The sequence below is a fragment of the Ambystoma mexicanum genome, chromosome 4q (genome assembly GCF_040938575.1).
Source record: "Ambystoma mexicanum isolate Mex_15411 chromosome 4q, UKY_AmexF1_1, whole genome shotgun sequence".
Taxonomy (NCBI): Eukaryota; Metazoa; Chordata; class Amphibia; order Caudata; family Ambystomatidae; genus Ambystoma; species Ambystoma mexicanum.
The window spans coordinates 709,878,162-709,900,584 of NC_090928.1; the positions used below are offsets into that span (position 1 = coordinate 709,878,162).

Here is a 22,423-nt window from a genome sequence, read left to right on the forward strand (position 1 = left end):
GAACCTAAGTGGCCTTTGGCAAAACCTGGTCGAGATCAAGAGTGTGAGTGGGGGGTGTGGCAACCTCTCAGCCAATGAGGAGGCTCTGAACGGGGCATTAACATTGGTAATCCCCCTGCTCCGAGCCGCCTTGCGGCTGGAGGCCGCCATCTTCCCCTGCTGGGGATTGAGGTAAGAGTGGTTTTCCCCCTCCCCCCCATCCACAGAATTCCTTCCCCGGTCCCACCCCACTTACCTTCTTTTCAGTCCAATACGGGAGCAGATGCCCTGAAATCACTTCTGTCATGGAAAGGAAGAAGGGACTATGTGTGGCACCTTCTCCCGTTTCCATGGCAGCCATTTTTTTAAAAACCTTTTTTAATGGGCGCAATGGAAAGAGAGAATGGACTACGTGTAGCCCCGTATCCTGTTTCCATGGCGTGCATTTTGTATTTAACTTTTTTTAATGGCCCCAAGGTAAAGGGGAAACAGACTTTGTTTTCCCTTCCCAGGCGTCCATTTGTTTAACATGTTTTTCTTGTTCCGGATTTACAGGCCGGGGTACTAATAGCAATAAGGTCCTCGCAGGGGGGGAATTACCATTTCAGGTAATGCCCCGGGGCCTTCGTTAAGGCCCTCGCTTCATTCGGGCCTGTAACTATGGGCCCCCGTGCTTATTAATTAAGTAAAACATGCTGCCATATTGTTATCAAGGAAGTATGGAGGATGCCTCTGACTGGGTATGGGCATGTTGTATGTGCATAATAAGCAAGAATTTGGGTTCAAGGAGTAGCTGGGCATAATATCACCAATATATGCTAGCGCACTTTAGATCGAATTTAGGTTTGAACACATTGAAAGTGGCAAGGTTTTACAAAAAGTTGGCAAGGGTCTAACTGTACCACTTGCTCAGTTTGTGGCAATGGTGAAGTGTCTATTATGCACTTTAAGCTCCTCTGAGATGGCCTTAAAATGTGGAGGGCCAGGTATTTGCTAGCATTATTTAAAGTTTCAAATATATAACGCACAGAGGAAGCCATGGACTATTGTAAATTTACCAGCAGCCTGAATGTTGTTCATGTCATATCCAAGCACATCTACCGTGCTTGGATCAGGAGGGCCTGGTTGGTTTATCGTCCTGCCTCTGTTGCTGCGGATGTTACTTTGGGATACCAAATTATAATGCACTGAAGTGGTTAAGATTTGCTTAGATGTTTATGTACAGGGTGTTTTAGTAACTAGCCTCTGGAGATGTTTTATATTTATTGTATTATGTGTTGTGCTTTTATAGTTTTATGGGTTTATACCAAAATGAAGACAATGAACGAACTAAAGATTATCAATTTTAATTTCAGAACCATGTGATTGATCCAAATGCTGGATAGAGATCCTGATTCAGTAGATAAATATGGACTGCATGCATCTAAAGAGGATATATTAAAATGCATAGTTTATGCATAATGTGCATCATTCAATAACTATTATGCTGTAATCACACAATCTTAATTGATATCTCCAGTTTCAGAATATTCTTACAAATATGGATATATTCTTTTTTATCAATGGCACATATTCATGTAGAGAATTATTAAACAATGATTATTCTATTTCAACATCCATTTCACTCAGAAAGGAGAGGCTAGATTGTAGGTATCTCATCTCATTATGACACATAAATCACTGATATCTAAATGTTAAGAATGCAGGGTAGTCACTGGACACAGGGAGCCGACAAAGGCACACAGATCAATTGGCGGTGGTCAGTGGGAGGGAAGGAGGGTGCTGGCGCATAGGTACGTGTGTCTGGCTGAAACGTGCCAGAGCAACCTAAGTAGCGGTCCTGTTTATTCCCTTTTGACACATGCGAGACAGGTGGAGGTTGGTGACCTTGGGATAAGAGAAAGGGGAAGGCTGAAGCCCCATTAGGGGTCCTGAGGCTTCCTTTCTCATCTCTAACCTGTAGTTCTAGAGACAGGGGAAGGCTGAAGCCCTATTAGGAGTCCTGAGACTTCCTTCTCATCTCTAACCTGTAGTTCCAGAGACTTGTTACCTAAATTTGGTCCCTTTATCGAGAGACTTACCCAGAGTCTTTAGCTAAAGACTCTGGGTAAGTCTCTCATAACCAGGACTAATGTCTGGCAGAGGGACTCCCAGGACCCCCCTTGTTAATTTGCACAGGAGGATAATGTACATTGTGGTAAGGAAAATCCTGGCTGGGACTTTGAGGAGGTCCAAATTTCCCCACCCACGGAACTAAAAAAGGAACTAAAAAACAATCGCCAAAGAAAAAACAAGTAATACCAAAAATGAAAAACTCTGGAACACCAAAAGCAACCTAGGATATTTGAGTGTAAAAGTTTAGGCCATCAAAAAAAAGAGGGCCCAGACCCAAAGTTGAAGAAAGGGTTCACAGGTGTAGATGATTCAAGCAATAAGCCTATATTACAACAAAAAGATACACCTAAATGCGACCAGAAGATGAAAGAAATACTGTCACAAGCTCAAAAGTCAATAGAGCTCGAGGGGGGAAAGGGAAAATGTGCCACTTCCTAAAGATGCTGCACAAATCAATCAGCCACAGATTGAAGATGACTACAAATTGCCAATTATATATCCTGGTGCATTGAAAGATGGGGCACATGGGTGATATTGGAAGAAAACTCACCCACATCACAAAGCCCATTCTTAAATCGAAAAACTCTACTGTCAATTTTCAAACAACCGAGATATCTGGATTACATACAATCGAGAGATATTCTGAAAATTGAGTTGCCAGAATGAAACAGAGAGACAAATTGGACACTGATCGAGTTTGTATTACCTCTTGTGGTGGCCCTGCTGAAACACACTCTAAGCTGGTAACACACTAATTGCCAAAAACAAAAGGAACAAAGGTGATTCAAGAGGACAATTTAAGGAATGTGGGTACCTCCCTAAATCTACCAACAGAGAGAGATGCATTGAAAGCATTACAAGAACAGAAACTGCGGATAACTCCCAAGGTCGTCTCTAACACGTTATTGTTGCCTATGAACACATGAAGTGGGGCTTACTGACAAGTGAAATCCACTGGAAAACTGTTGTGGGCTTCTTGGAACACAAGAGGACATCATTCATTTCTAACACACCCAATGAGCCAGCTTTTGAAGATGGAAGTGGTAATATTTTTGTTCCAAGAGACTTGGTGCACAAAAAACTTCTATATGGATGGTTATCAAATTTTGTATAAGAAGGTTGTAAAACAAAACAAGGGCAGGGCAAGTGGGGGGATGGCTATAGGACACATTTAAAACTGGAACCCTGGTCAATGACAAATCACTCCCCAATGTGCTAATGGGCATATTGTATCATCCCAGTTGTGTGTTAGAAGAAACAACTTTAATAATCAACATTTATGACCCCCCACTGCGGGCACTTTACCTAAACTAATTCAAGTGATAATAACAGACGCTATCACCTGTTGGATGGAAAATACACCCAGGGGTGGTATTATTTTGGTGGGTGATTTTTATAGAAGACAGCTGTATGCTCCCAATGGCCCCAATGTGGGGCAAGAATACAATTGGCAATCATTATTTGAATTTTTTGATTTGGAACACATGAAAATGCTGTCCAAAAAGGAGACTGAACCAATATATGCATGGTCAAATGGCATACTCACATCCACAATCGACTATGTGTCATGGATAGAGTTATGTGTACAACATCTAGCTCCATAGAGGTTATCCAGTGTGGTGCTGGTGATCATGGTATGCTTCGCTGGTCGTCCATCCAAAAGGCTGGGCAGAAAGATCTGGAAAAATATGTAAATGTCTTCCTAAACAATACGGGAAATAGACTGAGATGGGAACAAAAAGATATAGAACGCTTAAATGAAGTTTTAAAGATCAATGAGGAAAAACTGAACTGCTTGTCCTCCAACACAGATTGGAACCTAGAAGAGATAATTAAAGCTATTATTCCGCCATAGGTAAAAAAAAAAGAGAAGCATCAGATCGACCAGGAGCCAAATCTTAAAAATTATTCGATCAAATTATCTAGGAATGAAAGAGAAAAAACTGTAATGAAACGGCACTGGTGAAGCGAAATCTAAAGTTACCTTCAGAAATCAAAAAGAAAACTATAAAAAAACATGACCACCAAAAAATGCATAGAGCTTCTATCATGATGGTAAACTGGATATAAATCTGTTCACCTGGTTAAGACAAAACAATAAGGCTACATTTTGGCGAAACATTAACAGCTTTAGAAATATATCATCGAAGATTGATTTAAATCCTATATAGGAGGAAGCTTGGACAATTTCTGAAGGCTTTATGCCCAAAAGGGGAAAATAAGTTATACTGTTGTTACGTGGACTTCTTGAATGTCTTTGACCTGGTTACTAGAAATGGACAGTGGTCAAAACTGAAAGCATGGGGCATTGACTCCGCTGTTTTATACTTCATACAAAAACTAAATTAGAATATGTCGGCGGCAGTCCATCTCAATCAAGAGGGGTTGCTTACTCATTACATTGTCACTAAAGAGGGCTTGAAACAGTGATGTGCTTTGGGCCCCATCCTGTACAATCTTTAAACTGCAGACATGGACCACGCATTAAAGGATATTAAAAACTTTCCACCAACCATAAATGGCGTAAAAATTGTCATCCTGGCTTATGCGGATAATATATTAATTTTAGATCAAACCAAGATTGGTCTCCAGCGCTCCTTAAATGCCCTCGATGCATATGCTAAAGAGAGCTTTATGATTATAAACAAAACAAAGACAAGAACAATGTGTCTAACAGATTCCAACAGAAAGATGAAAATAACATGTTGTTTTTCTGATGGCATAAAACTGGAAATGGCCTCGCAAATGCTTTATCTGGGTTTTCCAATTTGGGCAACTGCATCAGCCTCGCAGTATAAAGATCATATTGGAACCAGGATATTATAGAGGAGGTGGTTGGCCATAAAATCCTATGTGGATCATAGGAGCAGGAGCAATATAGAGGGTTTTATCCAGATATACAAATCCACTATCTGTCCGGTGATTTTATATGCACTAGAGACGCTGACACAAAAGGAGTTGAATGGCTTCAGAAATTGGAAGGAAAGTTACTACGTTCCATAATGAATATGGCTAGGGGAGTTCCGGTCGAAACACTTCACCTAGCGTATGGATTACAGCCTTTACTTACAAGTTGGGCTATTAGAAAAACTCTCCTGTACCTAAAAATGGATAAAAGGGCAGCTGGAACTAACCAGCTTTTACAGCTACTGGGAAAAGAGAAAAAGGCAGCAGTTCCAACTTTTACATGAAGGAGCTGAGCAGCTTTACAGAAGAGTACCTAAGCACTTTGGGTCTTAAATTGGATGCAACAAGGGAACAACCAGATTTTGTGTCTGTTATAAAAAAGAAAGGATGAGAAAGGGATAGGACAGTGGATATTGACTATCTGAGTAAGCTCCCTAGATACAAAGGGTACTCATATCAAGGTTTTAAGATCGATAAACCTAAACGTTACTTAACAAAATGGTCAAATCCATCACTTACAAGGTTTACGATGCAATTAAGATTTAACATCTTGTGCTCAAAAGAATATACGAATAAGTAAAACAAAGTAGCCCAAGAGGACCAAGATGTAATGTGTAGGCATTGCTCTACAGAAGTGGGATCAAGTAGGCACTTATTAACTTCATGTACTGCACTGAAACCCCTGTATATCAAAGGATATGGGGGTATTGCTACTTCTACAGAGTTCTTATTCAGGATCAATTTTGGTCAGTCCTGATAGGGGCGGAAACAGTAGTATATAATGCCTCGGCCTACTATATATGGCATATGGTGACTGATTAGATGAATTATAGAATCTGACTGATTAGATAAACCACTGAATTGATCTCCATAGGATAAAAGGCATAGAATGTACATATTAGAAGTAGGGGTGTAACGTTATACCGTTATAGATACCGTGAATAACTAAATTGAACTATAATAACTGTCACGTTGTTTATACCGGTATACCGTTTTAAGGCCTGCAGCTATTAAGCAAGTTTTTCAATCTGACTTGGAAAGGATGCGGTAAGCAAGTGCTGCGCAGTCTGGATCTTACACTGGGGCCTTGTTTGGCAGACAAGAGCATAGGGAAAGTGAGGCCACATTAGTAAACACAGCTTTGATGCTGTGACCGCTCTTTCTCTGTGATCAGTAGAGTCGGGTAAAAGATAAGCAAATTTGTAGTATTCCTACCAATTTGAAAGATGGGGAACTACACATCCCAGAATTCAAAGGGGGGAATGAACTGGATGCCCTTCTGATGCATGTCCACAAAAAACTTTAGCTCTGTAGACTGTATGAGCACTGGGCTTGTGCTAGTATATAAACTGCCACCCCAACTGTCCTCCGTGTAGATTTGCACATTAGCACAAGAGGTGTTGCTTCACTGGATCCTTTACCTGCCTCCTGCATATGGCACTGGACTAAAGCAGGTAGTACAGATTCTACATTCAATTTGAAGTATCCAGAGCAATGGGGGTGAGATATTTCTCAGGTCTATCCTCGATTTGTGACACCACCCGTGAAAGCATTCCTCTGTCTCAACTCACATGACAAGGGTCCTAATTAACTCAGACCTGGGTAAAATGGTAATGATGTGGCTGTGGTGAGGTGGTGGTTCAGGCCATATTTGTGCTGATATGTCATTTTCTAAAAGTTTGTGTGCCACTATCTTGAAGAAGGTAAATGAACATGGATTGCAAGAATCAAGAAAGAAATCAACAGTGCCCACTGAACGCTGTCCTGTTAGGATTACATGGTCAGTGGCGACTCCAACATCAGACCTTTATAATACACCAGGGAGATGGTAAACAAGCTATAGTGATTTGATTAATATGCAACCTTTCAGTGAGTGTGTGTTGACTGTGACATTTTGACAAAAGAAACACACTGATATGGGCAAGCTCATTGCTCAAATTGTGCATTTTAACACTTCCTCTAGTCACTCTTTCATTCAAGGCGATCAGCCAGTGAGCGCCATGAAAGACCAAATCTGCAGCCGCCTTAGATTCCTGGAGTATCAGCTAAAAATGTGCAGAGACAAGTTTCAAAATGCTTACAATTTATGACCTTTAAGAAAATATTTGTTAAGATTAGGTAACTCCACCTGCTATACTGCGATAACCATGTTATACCATCATTTGGCAAGAAGGTTATCATACCGCCATAAAACCAATTCCGTGACAACCCTAATTAGAAGTTGAACTATGAATGTTAATATATTTGTATTTGTTTATTATATGTTGTGTTTGATTAAGTAGTATGAAAAGAACAAGTTACTTTCTTACCTGGTAACGTTCTTTCGATGGGATATTCCTCTGACGTATTCCACATCTTTGACATTGATTACCACAGCTGTGCTGCTTCGGAAAACCTTTTCGGCGTAGGTGCCCTGCGTCAATGACGTCGATACGCTCCCTCGAGGACCTCCTCCGACGGTCGACGTCCCCGGATGTTATATGTAGGACGCACGACGCCCGTAGCCTCAGTTGTAGTTTTTTCCACCAGAACGTGTGGCACCAATCTTCTGCCAGTATTACTACAGAAAGCCTTGCGGAAATGGAAGCTGCAATCGCATAAGAAATTCTGTAGTGGGGCAGGTAGGGAGGGTACGATGTGGAATACATCAGAGGAACATCCCATCGAAAGAACGTTACCAGTTAAGGAAGTAACTTGTTCTTCGAGGGGATTGTGTCCTCCGACGTATTCCACATCTTTGACAGACTCCCAAAGCAGTACCAACGTAAGGAGGTGGTAAAAGAATTTAGAATTTTTTAGCATGACCAATCAAATTGCAGAATAAAGGACTGCCGTGCCAAAGGCCAAATCTTGCCCATGGATAGAGTCCAGGGAATAATGTTTCACAGAAGTATGGACAGAGGACCATGTGGCTGCTTCGTAAATATTGGGAATCGGAACACCCCTCTGTAATACAGTGGAGGCAGCCATACCCCTAGCAGAATGAGCCCATAAGCCTGCTGGAGGGTCCTTTCCCGCCAAACGATAACACTCAGAGATCGTCAAAATGATCCATCTAGACAAGGGCTGCTTGGAAACAGCCTGACCTAAATGTCTTCCAGAGTAACCAATAAAGAGCTGATCGTCCACTATGACCCGGGACATCCGTGAGAGATAGAAACCAGAACGTGTGGCACCAATCTTCTGCCAGTATTACTACAGAAAGCCTTGCGGAAATGGAAGCTGCAATCGCATAAGAAATTCTGTAGTGGGGCAGGTAGGGATGGTACGATGTGAAATACATCAGAGGAACATCCCATCGAAAGAACGTTACCAGGTAAGGAAGTAACTTGTTCTTCGAGGGGATTGTGTCCCCCGACGTATTCCACATCTTTGACAGACTCCCAAAGCAGTACCAACGTAAGGAGGTGGTAAAAGAATTTAGAATTTTTTAGCATGACCAATCAAATTGCAGAATAAAGGACTGCCTTGTCAAAGGCCAAATCTTGCCCATGGATAGAGTCCAGGGAATAATGTTTCACAAAAGTATGGACAGAGGACCATGTGGCTGCTTCGCAAATATTGGGAATCGGAACACCCCTCTGTAATACAGTGGAGGCAGCCATACCCCTAGCAGAATGAGCCCGTAAGCCTGCTGGAGGGTCCTTTCCCGCCAAACGATAACACTCAGAGATCGTCAAAATGATCCATCTAGACAAGGGCTGCTTGGAAACAGCCTGACCTAAATGTCTTCCAGCGTAACCAATAAAGAGCTGATCGTCCACTATGACCCGGGACATCCGTGAGAGATAGAAACTCAAAGCTCTCCTAGGGTCCAACTTATGGAGTCTCTCCTCTTCCTTACCAGGATGTGGAGGAGGATAGAATGCCAGAAGAATTACCTTCTGGCTCAGATGGAATTCCGACACAACCTTCGGAAGAAAGGAAGGCCGTACCCTAAGGACAACCCTGTCCTTATGGAACACAGTGAAGGGTGGTTTGGCGGAAAGTGCTGGCAACTCACTCACTCTGCGGGCGGAAGTAACCGCCACTAAAAATACAGTTTTAATGGACAATATTCTCAATGGCTCCCATTCAGAACTTTAAAACCAAATTCAAATCCCATCCCGGCACCTGGAAAGGCGACGGTGGAGACACATGAGTTAGCCCTTTTAGAAACTGAGAAATCCAAGGGATTTTAAAATAAGAACATTCGTCAGACGAGCGCTTAAATATGGACAGCGCCGCCAGGTAACACTTAATGGTACCCACATGCAGGCCCTTGTGGGCTAAAGAAAGCAAAAAAGACAAAACCAAAATTGGAAAGGATCCACATTCTGTACCCTGAACTAGTCGCAGAACTTCTTCCAATGGCAAAGGTACAGGGATTTCGTTGCGGGCCTTCTGGCCAAAAGCAACACCTCCATCACGTCTTCAGGGAGGTCCCAATCCTTATATCTCAGCCTTTCAGATACCAAGCATGAAGGCTGAGAGACTTGACCTCTGGATGGAGAACTCAACCCCCCTCCTGTGAGAGCAGATCGTCTCGGTAGGGAAGACGACATGGCGGGCAGATGGATATGTCTAGAAGGTCCGGTTACCACGCTCTCCTGGACCATGCCGAAGCAATGAGGATCATCCGGGAACCGAACCTCCGCAACCTCTGCAACACATGCGGAATGACGGGCACTGGAGGGAATGCGTACAGCAGTGGGAAGGACCAGTCCACTACGAACGCATCCCCTAAGGCTCCTCTTGGAGGAAATTCCCGTGAGCAGAATCTCTCGCACTTCCGGTTGGCACTGGTGGCGAAGAGATCCACTTGTGGGGTTCCCCAAAGAGCAAAGATCTACAAAAGAACTTCCTGAGCCAGCTCCCACTCGTGAGAGACAGTGCTCTGCCTGCTCAGAGCGTCTGCTGCCGTGTTGTCGTCTCCAGCCAGAAGAACTGCTGAGATCGAAATTTCCTGCTGGATGGCCCAGAACCAGAGCTGCATCACCTCTCTGCAGAGTGGGAGTGACCCTACCCCCCCTTTTTGTTGAGGTAGTGCATGGCCACTGTATTGTCTGTCATAATCAGGACATTCTTCCCACGCACAGACGGCAGAAAAGCCTGCAGATCTAACAGATTGATGTGGAGTCTGGACTCTGACGGAGACCAACGGCCGCTGGCTGTCAGCTCGTTGGCATAAGCTCCCCAACCCTTGAGGGATGCGTCCGTTACGATCGCCACCTCCGGCCACGGTTGCCAAAATGGAGACCCTCTGAACAGATTTCCTTCGACGGCCCACCACAGAAGATCCTGGGCGACCGAGGGCGGAATCTGAACAGGGTCCGACATCCTGCCGGAGAACTGCGACCACTGCATCTTGAGTGCCCACTGCAGAGATCTCATCCGCAGCCTGGCCTCCGGCACCAGTAAAATGCAGGATGCCATGGGGCCGAGCAATCTCAAGAACTCGAACGCCGGGAGACTCTCGGCACATTGAAATTTGTCCACCAGAATGTGATAAGCCCTCACGCGGGGAGGCAAACACTGCCCCAGGGATGTGTCTAACACTGCTCAGATGTACTGGAGCCGCTGGGTAGGTGTCACATGAGACTTCTTTAAGTTGAGGGAGAAGCCCAGCTTGTGAAGGGAGTGGCAGGTGACATACAGATGATCCAGGACTTGCTCAGAGAGTGCGCACTGATCAACCAATCGTCCAGGTAGGGGAAGACGTGAATCCCCCGTTTCCTGAGATGCGCTGCCACCACCACCATCAGCTTGATGAAGACCCTCGGGGCGGAGGTGAATCCGAACGGCAGTACCCGAAACTGAAAATGCAAGTCGCCAGCCGCGAACCTCAGGTACTTCCTGTGCTTGGGATGAATCGGCACATGAAAGTAAGCATCCTTGAGGTCGAGAGACACCAACCAATCCTGAAGTTGAAGGGCCTGGAGGACTTGAGAAAGAGTAACCATCTTGAACTTGTCCTTCCTGAGGAGCTTGTTCAAACCACGCAAGTCCATGATGGGTCTCAATCCTCCATATTTTTTCGGGATCAAAAAATATGGGGAATACCATCCCTAGTTCCTCTCCGCTACAGGTACCAGTTCTATGGCACCTTTCTCTAGCAGGGATAGAATTTCCTGCGCAAGGAGCGGATCCGGAAACTTCAAAGAGAGCTTCCCCGGTGGATTGTTGTGAGGCCTCTGCCAGAAAGGAAGACAGTAGCCGTGGGCTATGATCTCCAGAACCCACACATCTGAAGTAATGGCAAGCCATTCTACAAGATGCTGCGCCAGCCTTCCCCCAACCGGCGAACCATGGGACATGGCCTCATGACTGAGCGGAAGCGGCTGCAGCAGTGCCTGAGGGCAGGAGGCAACTGCCCGAGCGGCTCTGGCACCTTGAGAACCTTGCTTTCCACCTCTGGTACTCCTACAGTGGCCCCTTTGACTGGCAGCTCCCCTCGATCTACCAAAGGAAAAGTACTATCAAAAGGAACCTCACCTCCATTGCTGTCCCCTAGGCCGAAAAGGCAGAGGTTGACGCACTGCAGCGCGCAAGGACTGTGCTGCAGCTTTGGAGGTCTGTAACCTCTCAAGGCTCTCGTCAGCCTTGCTGCCAAAAAGATGGACACCATCAAAGGGCATGTTGAGAAGCCAGGACTGTACATCAGGAGCAAACCCCGACTTCCGCAACCACGTAAATCTGCGCATCACGGTGCTCGCCGCCATGGACCGGCTGACACAGTCTGCCACATCCAGATCCGACTGAACAAGGGCAAGAAAACCACCCCGTTCCTCCCCTTTGGGAATATGTTCAGCCGCCAAGGACACACAATTCCACAGAGTGTGTGTGAATCTTGCAAGGGCACAAGCGGAGTCGACTGCCTTTAAAGCCATACCCCCAGAAGAAAATACCTTCTTTGCCTAACCATCAAAGCGTTTGTTGTCCCTATCAGGAGGGATTGTAGGGTAGGCAGCCTGCTTTGCAGGGGCCGTAGCTGCCTGCACCACCAAACTCTCTGGAGTAGGGTGCATAGACAAGTAGCAGGGGTCACCATTGGCTGGGCAGTATTTTTTTGGCAACGACTTATTCACTGCCGGGAGACTCTCCGGAGTAGTCCAAACCGCTGCCACCCTTCTTTGTAAGGCCATATGAAATGGCAACACCGGGTCAGTGGGTGGACCTTAGTCCAAGAAATCTGTCAGGTAATCCGGCAGAAAATCCACAGGTGGAGCAGACCACCCCAGATACTCTGTCACCCTTGACATGAGGCGCCTGTACAAGGAGTCAGCATGTGTACCAGGCTCAGGCCTGCCAAACTCAACCTCCGGGGAGGAATCAAGACCACTTGCGTCATGCAAAGATTGATGAAGGTCTTCCAACTGGCTATGACCAGACAAAAGGTCATCAGGAACCTCAGGAGGCACAACCCTCTCTTCCTCAGACCCATCCTCTACCTCTGAAATGTACTCCAAGGGTTGGAACAAGTCCACCCTGGGAGAAGGAACTGAGTATGGGTCAAATATAGGCCGCACAGACTTGCTGAGCGCCTTTCTCAGAGCTTCCACAGCTCTCTAGGGCACCTCATGCAAATTTTCCTCAAAAGGCGTCGAGGGCGCCGATGGGAGTGGCGTCGACGTCGACTGAGGCGCCAACGACTTCGACAACGGCTTCAAGGACGGAGCTCCGAGTGTGTCCTTCGACGGCCTTGGCGCTGATGGCATCAATGACTTCCTCGGAGCCGGAGCAAGTCCCTCGACGGACATGGCGCCGACGGCGTCAATGCCTTCTTCAAAGGCCTCACATGCTCCAACGGTCTCGACGGCGTCGAGGAACGGGACCTGGATCGGGCACGGTGGCGATCATCTTTGTCCGATCGGGACCTTGACGGTTCCCGATGACAGTGCCAGCCGCCCAAGCCCGAAGGCGTGCGAGCGGTGGCTCTCCCACGTTCCCTACCGGCTTCACTCGAAGGCGCGGACGGAACAGTGCCCTGCGATTCGAAAACCGCCATCATCTGCCAGCGGAATTCATCCCATTCGGTGGGCGACAAGTGTTTTGTGGGACAAGCCACCCGCCGTCTGGCGGAGTCTTCTGACAAGGACGGGGAAGGCGATCGGTGACGCGCTTCTGTGAATGCCTCAAAGAGGCAGAGGAATGGCGGGACCAACTCCTAGAGTGAGACCCCCTGGACTTACGCCGATGCCGAGAGTCGCCCATCGAAACGTTGGTCGAAAGTCCTGCGGATTTTGACTTACGGGGTTTGGAAACCCTACCTACCGACAGCTTCTTCTTCCACTCCTGCAAGACCTTCGATGTCAAAGACTGGCATTCGTCACAGTCATCGGTGGCGTGGCACTCGCCGAGGCACCAGAGGCAGACGCCGTGCGGGTCCGTAAGTGACATCTTGGAACCGCAGTCCTGACACTTCTTGAAGCCCGACTTCGGGGTAGCAGAAGACAAAGACATCTTTCTCGTAACAACAATAGAAGAACCGATTCAACACGACAGAACCGAGGCGCGCCGAGATTTCGAAGCAAACATGTTCGTGGAATAAACAGAAATGAGGCTACGGGCGTTGTGCGTCCTACATATAACATCCGGTGACCTCGACCATTGGAGAAGGTCCTCGAGGGAGCGTATCGACGTCATCGACGCAGGACGCCTACACCAAAAAGGTTTTCCGAAGCAGCACAGCTGTGTTAATGAATGTCAAATATGTGGAATACATCGGAGGACACAATCCCCTCGAAACTACCTTTTAAAACGTTTCCTTTTAAATAGTGTTTTGTTTTATATGCAAAAGTTTGTTCATGACTGAATATAAACTAAATGCATACATAAAAATAAAAAATAAACAAAAAAAGAAATTGAAGAATGGAAAGCAGACTGGGTCCAAAAAATGGCCTAGATGAGCCGGAGAGAGACCAGAGCCGAGGACACATTTTGACTTGCCCCTATAGGGCTGTGAAGAATATGTTGAATTGGAGACCATGTGCCTTCCCAGTTCCAAAAAGTGGGCAATGCCATAACTATACAGATGTCTTGAGATTTCCCTAGGGCTGATCCACGATAAGTCGAATTTGATCAACAAACCAAAACATAATTAAGAAATGCCCCATTATTTTTCAATGTTATTCCATCAACTACAACTCTGACAAGGTGAACTGAACCTGTAAATGAAACATTGTAAAAGTATATTTAAATATTTTGTTCTGGAATTTTCAATTGTATATGGCATATTTTTCTTTGCCAGAAACAGATCATTAATTAATTCCATTGCTTTTCACAGGAGCACATTTTATCTGGATTTGTGAGGGTAGAGTAGATTTGAATGTATTCATAAACAGTTTTGAACTGTGAAACCACAAGAGGAATATGCGACATTCCCAAGAAAGTAGTGTCAAATTGAAGGACCAACTTCCTTTTTCCAAATCGCATTGTACAGACATAGAATGATTCAGCCTTTCGAGAACTCCAAAAGTCAATTAAAATTCTCTTCCCCATTCCCTTCCAATTTCATAATGTCATGATTGCGTGATATTTTAAAAGTTATGAGTCTTTTGCTCTTGAAAAATAAAAGCTTTAACCTATCCATATATTTCAACAGAAAATGCGACACCTTCCCAAAATGGTGTTGATCTAAAAGCCATTTGATCAGATCACCAAATCGTTTTAATAGAATGTAGCACTTTTATTGAAACATTTTCAAAAAGTTATTTTTTTTACATATCAGAAAAGTATCTTTTTCTTATTTGATAAAATAGAAAATAGATCAAATCGATCACGGGACAGTTTGACAAGTACACAATAGAATTATGTGTTTCTATATTACCAACTGTTTCTTCTGAATTATCATTTGAATGTATTGCCTACAATAAACTGTTGTGATGTGCTTTGATGTATGTATGGAGTGTGTGACCTCAGAGAGAATGTTGTGAGATGAGATTTTGATGTATGAGTGGAGGAATGTTGGTGTGAGGGGGGGTTCCAACCCAGGCAGTTGGAGGATATAAGCCTTGGTGATGGGAGCCAGTGGGTTCCTATTAAGCAACCTGATGGAAGAGCAATACATGAACCTAATAAGCAATTTATATGATGCATCTACAAAGCATCCATAAACACATTTGTTTGGGTATGTATATGTATGTATATTTGTGTGTTTAAGCAACATTGACTGGCTATTGTATTTTCTTAAGCGACAAGCTACCTTTATTCACTTGAAGTATTGTAGGTGAGCTTTCTAGCATTATAGGTTAGGGGACCACCTTTAATTCCTTGATTTACTGTTTTATATAAAACTAAATATTCGGATTAAAACCACTGTTTTCGTTTTCCAGATTGTAGGGTGGAATTGTTGCAGTGGAGGCTATCAAATCGGGGATATTTCTCCATAAGAAAAAACCAACCAGGGAAAGATGAATATATTCCAAAAATAAATCTCATTACACATTACAGTACATGAACTAGTTACTAACAACATGTTCTTTTACTGTTTTTACAATGTTTATCTTTGTTTCTTTAAATGTTGTGTGTTTCCTTTATTGTAGATATAATTTGGCTGTGTTTCTGTTTTCTAATGACTAACTTTTACTAATATTGTCCTAATGCTAAATCATCCAATAATATACCCCAGATTCTGGGATGAACCTTCCTATGGGTGGGCATTAATGTGAGACAATAATGATGAAGTCTGGACAGCATTGCATAATGCACATACAATGATTATGCCCTGGTGAGGAGTGCAACTCAAATCATGTATATGTGCAGGAACAACAAATATGGGTAGATAAAAAAGATACACACATGTAAATAAAAAAATGATTTATGTTGCATACAAGACTATCATATGAAACCAGGGGAAAAATGATTCTAAGGTTACAATAGATTATATACAGTTACTATATTGGAGAAGCCGAGAACAGAACAATATCCTCTGTGGAATGTATGGGTACGTTGCTTTTGATATAGTTTGTTATGTCCATTTCACAGACTGCTCTGAAACGCACCAATTTAGAGTGAAATAAGACCAAATAAAGACACCCTATACTCATCTTTTTGCACCTGGTAATTAAGTATACATGTATATATTCCCTTACTACATAAATGTTTCCCAACACTAAAAAGAAGGTCAGCAGTACAAAAGTATACTCAGTACAAAGCCTTGTTAGGCAAACATCACTACCCAAATACACATAATAGACTCAAATAAACCACACAAAGTCTGACAGTGGTAGAATGCAGTCCTTCAGTAAAAAGATGCTGTAAGCTGAGTGGCCCAAGATAGTTGAGTGGCTCCAGATGTTGAGAGGTCAAAATCAGCTAGAGACCCTAGAGTGTTCAGAGGCCAAAAGACAGCTGAAAGGCCTTAGTGAACTGACTGTCAAAGTAGACATGAGATCCCTGAGAAGCGAAGCAGAGTGTAGAGTGCTATAAGGTCTATGGAACCCAGGGAGGCTGAGAGATTTAAAAGTCCAACAGCATTTGAGGAGAAAAACACATAAAAAAGGACAAACAGGAGATACAGAAAGGTCCTGAAGAACCTACATTTCCGCAGGGCCCTGAGGCTCTTGGGACTCCTCAGGGGGAGATGGAGGAGAGCACCTTGTAAGAGAGGCCACCCAGTCAGTGATTGGGACTATCTGCTTCTGGCTGTGAGAGAGAACAGTGCTCTATAATAGTAGGAACTTAGTGGGCATGGCATTATATTTATGAGAATGGCGGAGAGAGCAGGGTGATATATCCATAGTGAGTTTGTAACTACTCAGAGTATAAAGAATAGTAAATTGGGCACTATATCCATGGGGCCATCAAGCATGGTGAGCTTGTCACCATATCTCTGGAAGTGAACTGGGCCCTATAACCATGTCAGTAAACTAGTCACAAGATCTCTGGGAGCTACACATAGCCAGTTGAGGGCTATTTAACTTATACTGTGCTAGTGACTACTAGAATCCTGGTGCTAAATCACTGAAAATGTGTTAAGACAGTCAAGAAGACTGCACAGATTTATAGCAATGAGACTTTGCTAAGAATGTTAAGAAGCATACTGGGGCGATTTGTCTGACATACTTTTTAAACAAGATAATCTGTTATATACTGATATCTCAGTTAGTACCAAATTTATTAATCTAAGCCGAAGGTAGATGTGTTTTGCACTTTTCAAATGCAATCTCTATGAAACAGAAAATGGTCTGATGAAATGTAATGCCACAATCTACTTTGTATCAATCCTCTAACGATATAATTAAGCTTGATGAAGACAATATGCTGTTTTGTACTTGTCCCTCATATTGAAATGCTGACCTAGCAGCTCTTTGGGTCCTGGGAGCCTGTAACACACCATATGCAAAGATCACCTTTGCATATTTCAGTTACTAGCCTGTTTCTTTGAATCAGTTGTTTTAAAAAGCGTATCCAATAGCTATTTCTAGAAGGCCACATATTGTAAATTGGTCAATGTGTTTCAATTCTTCACGTTTTAGTGTTTCTCCATTGAAATATTCCACTACTTAACCTCACCCATTGTACACTTACTCCAACACTACCACACTGAAACCTGCTTCCTCGGATGCTACCTCCAAAAAATAAACCTCAGATAATTTGGCTAGCAGAAGAAAGGAGCAGACAATGAATGACGGCGTGCATGTAATCAAATGAGCAACATGAAAGGGTAGGCTGCATTGAACACACACACACAATGATTATGCGCTAGTGAAGAGTGCAACTCAAAGCATGTATATGTGCAGGCACAACAAACAAATGGTAAATAAAAAAGATAAACACATGTAAATAAAAATTATGTTGAATACAAGACTATCATGTGAAACCAGTGCAAACATAATTCTAAGGTTACAATAGATTATATACAGTTACTATATTGCAGAAGCCTAGAACAGAACAATATCCTCTGTGGAATGTATGGGTTCATTGCTTTTGACAGAAGGTATTATGTCCATTTCACAGACCGTTCTGAAACACACCAATTTAGAGTGAAACAAGAACAAAGAAAGACATCCCACACTCATCTTTGTGCATCTGGTAGTTAAGTATACATGTATATATTCCCTTACTACATAAATGTTTCCCAACACTACAAAGACGCACACACACACACACACACCACTGCATGTGAATGTATCACTGACAGTGGTGAACATTCAAGCAGGTGAGCTAAGCAAGCATTATATACCACTAAACCCCCCACAATTAAGTAACACTCGAAATGGAAAACTTTGCAACACTATACTATCCTCATTCTGCCAACCAGCCAGGTGTACTGTTCGCAATCCCCATGGTTCTCTCAAATATGCCAGGGTTCTTCAGCTCAGTGTGCAAGCATGTCCGTTTACCTACTTCCTGACGAAACGAATCACATATGCTCATGCCAGATTTAACAGATAAGACAATCGCTAGTTCTACATTGCCCTCAGGAAATGCTCCTGAGAATGTTAACAACCCCATTTTCATGAGGCCCCAGTGAAGCACGTTGTTGTTATAGTGCCATGCAGGTTGTTACATGTTCCAGAGATATCTGCCTTGCCAGTGTCACACTGCTTCAGAGAACATATTCCAGTTTACATTACTTACAAAATATGGCCAGGCCAGGTCCAACAATACCACACTAGTCTTGCTGCATTTGTTTACAGTGCCATAATAGTGTTTGTATTAGCCTGAGATAATGGCTATTGCATTATCACAGTGCCCTCTAAAATACCATGTCAGTGTCACAAAAGAGGGCAAACATGTCAAGCAAATTTAACATTACTCTAGAAAATGCCCCATCTCAGATTCAATTAAAGGCATTGGGCACATAAAAAGGTTTGATTTCCTTTCAATAGGACAGAAAACCAAACCAGCTCCCAAACAACTTCACACGATAATTGGATCCTTGACCTTGTCCAAGGGTCCATACGGCTGGTTGGAGTCTTTCCACATTACTTAGCCCCTTGTTGTCTTGGGCTGAGCGATCATTCAAAGCCTCAACAAGCCTGCTCCTACCTGTATCAAAGACAATTCTCATTCCTTCCTCCATCACTGATGGCGGTAAATGGTCAGGCTCAACCATGCCGCCAGTACAGGTGGGTGGCTTCTTAATGGCTCCACAATATGTTCTGCCCGCTCTGAAAAGGTTGGGTGACGTCATGTGTGATACAGACAGAGGCAGAGTGCTGACTTTTCCCACCAGCCCCCGTCACCACTTGTATTTATATAGCAGAGTTTTATGGGAGTCGATGGGGGGGTAACCTGAGGGGCACAACACAATCAAGCAACCATTCGTATTCTAAGAGAAACACAGATAACAAAAAGTACCTGATCAATCAAGTAATTCCCATAATTCCTAAATATTTTGCATTTCTATTCCATGATTAAGTAGCATATGTCAGAAGTGCATACGAGAGTTTGAAATATAAGGAGGAAATCAAAAGCAATTGTGTCAGTCACTTACCCGAATCCATCCAGATAGATGAAAAAGACCAGCCATGCCATACATCCTAGAAATGAAAATATGTACACCGTTACCGTTACCCACACAGAATGAACTACTATGCGCCATTTTATCATAAATTACAAGCAACACATTGGTGTCTTCATGACTACATTTTTTTATTTCGATATGTAATATGCCATATGCAGAAACATGATGTTCTATGGTGCCTCGCCAGATTGGACAGTAAATAAGGAGAAAGGAACCAGGAACATATTTGGTATGTTGACAAAAACAACGAGCCAATTGAGGACGGAATGGAGGACGGGGTGTGTGCATTAGGCCTTTCACGATTGAAAAATGACCACAATCAGGCACTGTGCACAGATTTGGAGTGCTAACAGAAACAAAGAAAACGTGGTGGTGGAATTAATGTCTGGCAAACTTTACATAGTGAAGACACCAAGGTGTTATATCTGAAAACATGTTCTAGGCATTTCACTTTCGGTGCCCACTCAATCCTCAAATAGAACTTGTGTTACTTGAATACAACCAGCATTAAGAGGGTGGTGTGTGGGAATGCTATTTTCTTCTTAGTTGCAATTTTTCCACAACCCTCAATTGAAGCCAAAGTGCTGACATGGATTTCAGGATTCTGAATGGGCGCCAGGCACTTTTACACTAGCTATTTAGGGTCTTAAATTGAATAATCATTTCAAGCGGACACCTAGGTCCATACACCTGGCCACTTCCCACTATACCTGAGATGAGCTGATACCCACTCTTTCCTGCCCTGGTTACTGGTAAGTAAATTGCTGACAATTGCCATCCCTCCCTGGTTGTTTGATCCCTAATCCCTTGTTTATCTGCACACTAGCATGGTGCTTTCCCCTGTGATTGTAAAGCACTCAGTCGCTCCCCTAGGATAGGTCTGAGTTCAATAAATACCCTAAGAATAATAAAATAGTGGGAGCTAAAAATGCCATGCCAAAATAGAAAACAATAGTCCAAACTGACTTTATAATTTTAGGCCAGACTATACACGCAATAACACTTATCATGCTTGTTTTACAAATGAAGCCCAGTAAAGTCATGTAACAGTAAGAAATCATATCTAGACTGGCTGCACCAAGACATGCCTGTCTATCTGAAATATCATGTATAATGTGTCCTTATCATAGGTGCCCAGAAGAAAATGCTATACCACAGTAAACAATATAGCTAGACTGGCTGGACCAACATATGCCAGTCTAGCCACATAGTAACACTTATCAAGCTTACTTTAATATATAAGTACAGAAAAAAACGGCCTTGCCACAGTAAGAATTCATGCAGCCAGCAATGACATGTCTTTTTTCCTTGGTATTGCTCTGCGCCAATTTCCCCTGCAAGTCCCAGCCTACACACACACACACACCCACACAAGCAGTCAGACACCCAAAGAACCTCTCTGAATCATTCAAATGGCGGCCACCAGAGCACTTGACTCACTCAGATACACATATTCATATACACATGCACGCAAGCAGTCATGCACCCAAACAGCCACGTTCATAACAACATTGTCAAAGAAGGGGTCTGACTTCTGAAATCCTCTGTTAGTATAGATTGCTGATCCAGAATTGAAGTATGTTGGGTGTCCTGACCCACGTTTGAGCTATCATGCTGCAACATTTGGTGCTGTGGGCTTAGAAAATCCAAGATGGCCAAAAAGCCCACATGTGCGCCAGAATCCAGGAGAACCACGCAGTTTGTGCGTACACCAAAATGGCTGCCTAACTTGCCACCCACCAGTGCGAGCATGATGGGCCAGGGTGCCATGAGTGGAATGGGTGCCAAAGGTAAAACAGCAGCGCCTGTTAGCTCAAAAACGCTTTAAAATTACCTTTGGTTTCTCTGAATGCCAGCTCAAAATGCCTATTTTCAAACATTGCAACACATCCAAAAATCTCACTGAACACCAGCGGACATCTGGCAGAATGAAGTATGTGTGCATACAAAATCTGGGAAGATGAAGAGCCCAAAACAATGTTCATAACAAAACTGGCTGAGCTATGCATGTCAGCAGCCTAACTGAAACTGGATTAAAACCACCAAAATCGAAATGTTTAAATTAACTGAGTGACCTACTTTTGAGTGTCACATAGTTTGTAACTGTTAAAAGGTCATAGTTTTGAACTTAGAATCAGCATTCTAGCTGCATATGTAAAAATTGTATTGACTTAAACTGGGGAACAAAAAGTGACATTTTAGCTGAAACCTGGCTTAAGGAAACTGGAATTCTGCCAGACAGCTACCCCCGACAGGAGTGGGGGCTTGCCCAACAAATGCATTCCCAGGCCTGGCTGCATTCTGTTGCCCCTGCCAAAAGGAGGTCACACACTCTATGATTGAATTACCAGGAGACTGCAAGAAACTAAACAAAGGGCCCAGACAGATGGTTTATTGGGGGGGTCGTAAATGGCTTCCTTTTGAACAAAGCCCTTCCTTGACTCAGGCAGATGGTTTATTGGGGAGGTCGTAAAGTGGCTTCCTCTTGGCAGAAACGGGGAGGGGCAGCCCCCTCTGAGGACAGGCTGAGCTTAAAGAAAGTGGGCAAACTGGTTTCTCAACCATGTGACCTGGGAAGACACACCCCTGTTGGCCAGAATATGATTTTAAGAAAGATGTATAACTCATGGTGCGGACTTGTCAAAATTATATAAATGATACCATAATTCTTGTGATTTTTCTGCCCACATTTTAAGAGGTTTTAGGACCCGGTGGTATGATCTGGGGGTTTACGAGCGGAAAAGAGGTTGTTACTCTAAATGTGTGCAGGTTAAAAATCTGACACTTCCTTATCTAAATGCCCACATGCCTTGCACACAATTGTATAAATTTGGAGAAAAATCCGATATGGGGAAAGCTACTAAAAAGCGCAAAAAGTTACCATTTCTTTACCCAAGCTCCTAGAAACGCCAGGGTCGGAACAGTGCCTCCCATCAGTAATGCATGATGTGTGTATGCAATGACAAACAA

The 22,423-nt window shown here is 43.6% G+C and overlaps 1 protein-coding gene across 2 annotated transcripts in view; it reads right to left on the minus strand.

Moving 5' to 3' along the window:
* Positions 1 to 22,423, minus strand: part of TMX4 (thioredoxin related transmembrane protein 4) — a 754,579-nt gene that overhangs the window by 291,336 nt on the left and 440,820 nt on the right. For both annotated transcript variants that reach the window (XM_069608283.1, XM_069608282.1), the window contains exon 5: positions 19,424 to 19,469. In XM_069608283.1, coding sequence (XP_069464384.1) covers positions 19,424 to 19,469 — 46 coding nt within the window. The remainder of the gene's footprint in view (positions 1 to 19,423; positions 19,470 to 22,423) is intronic.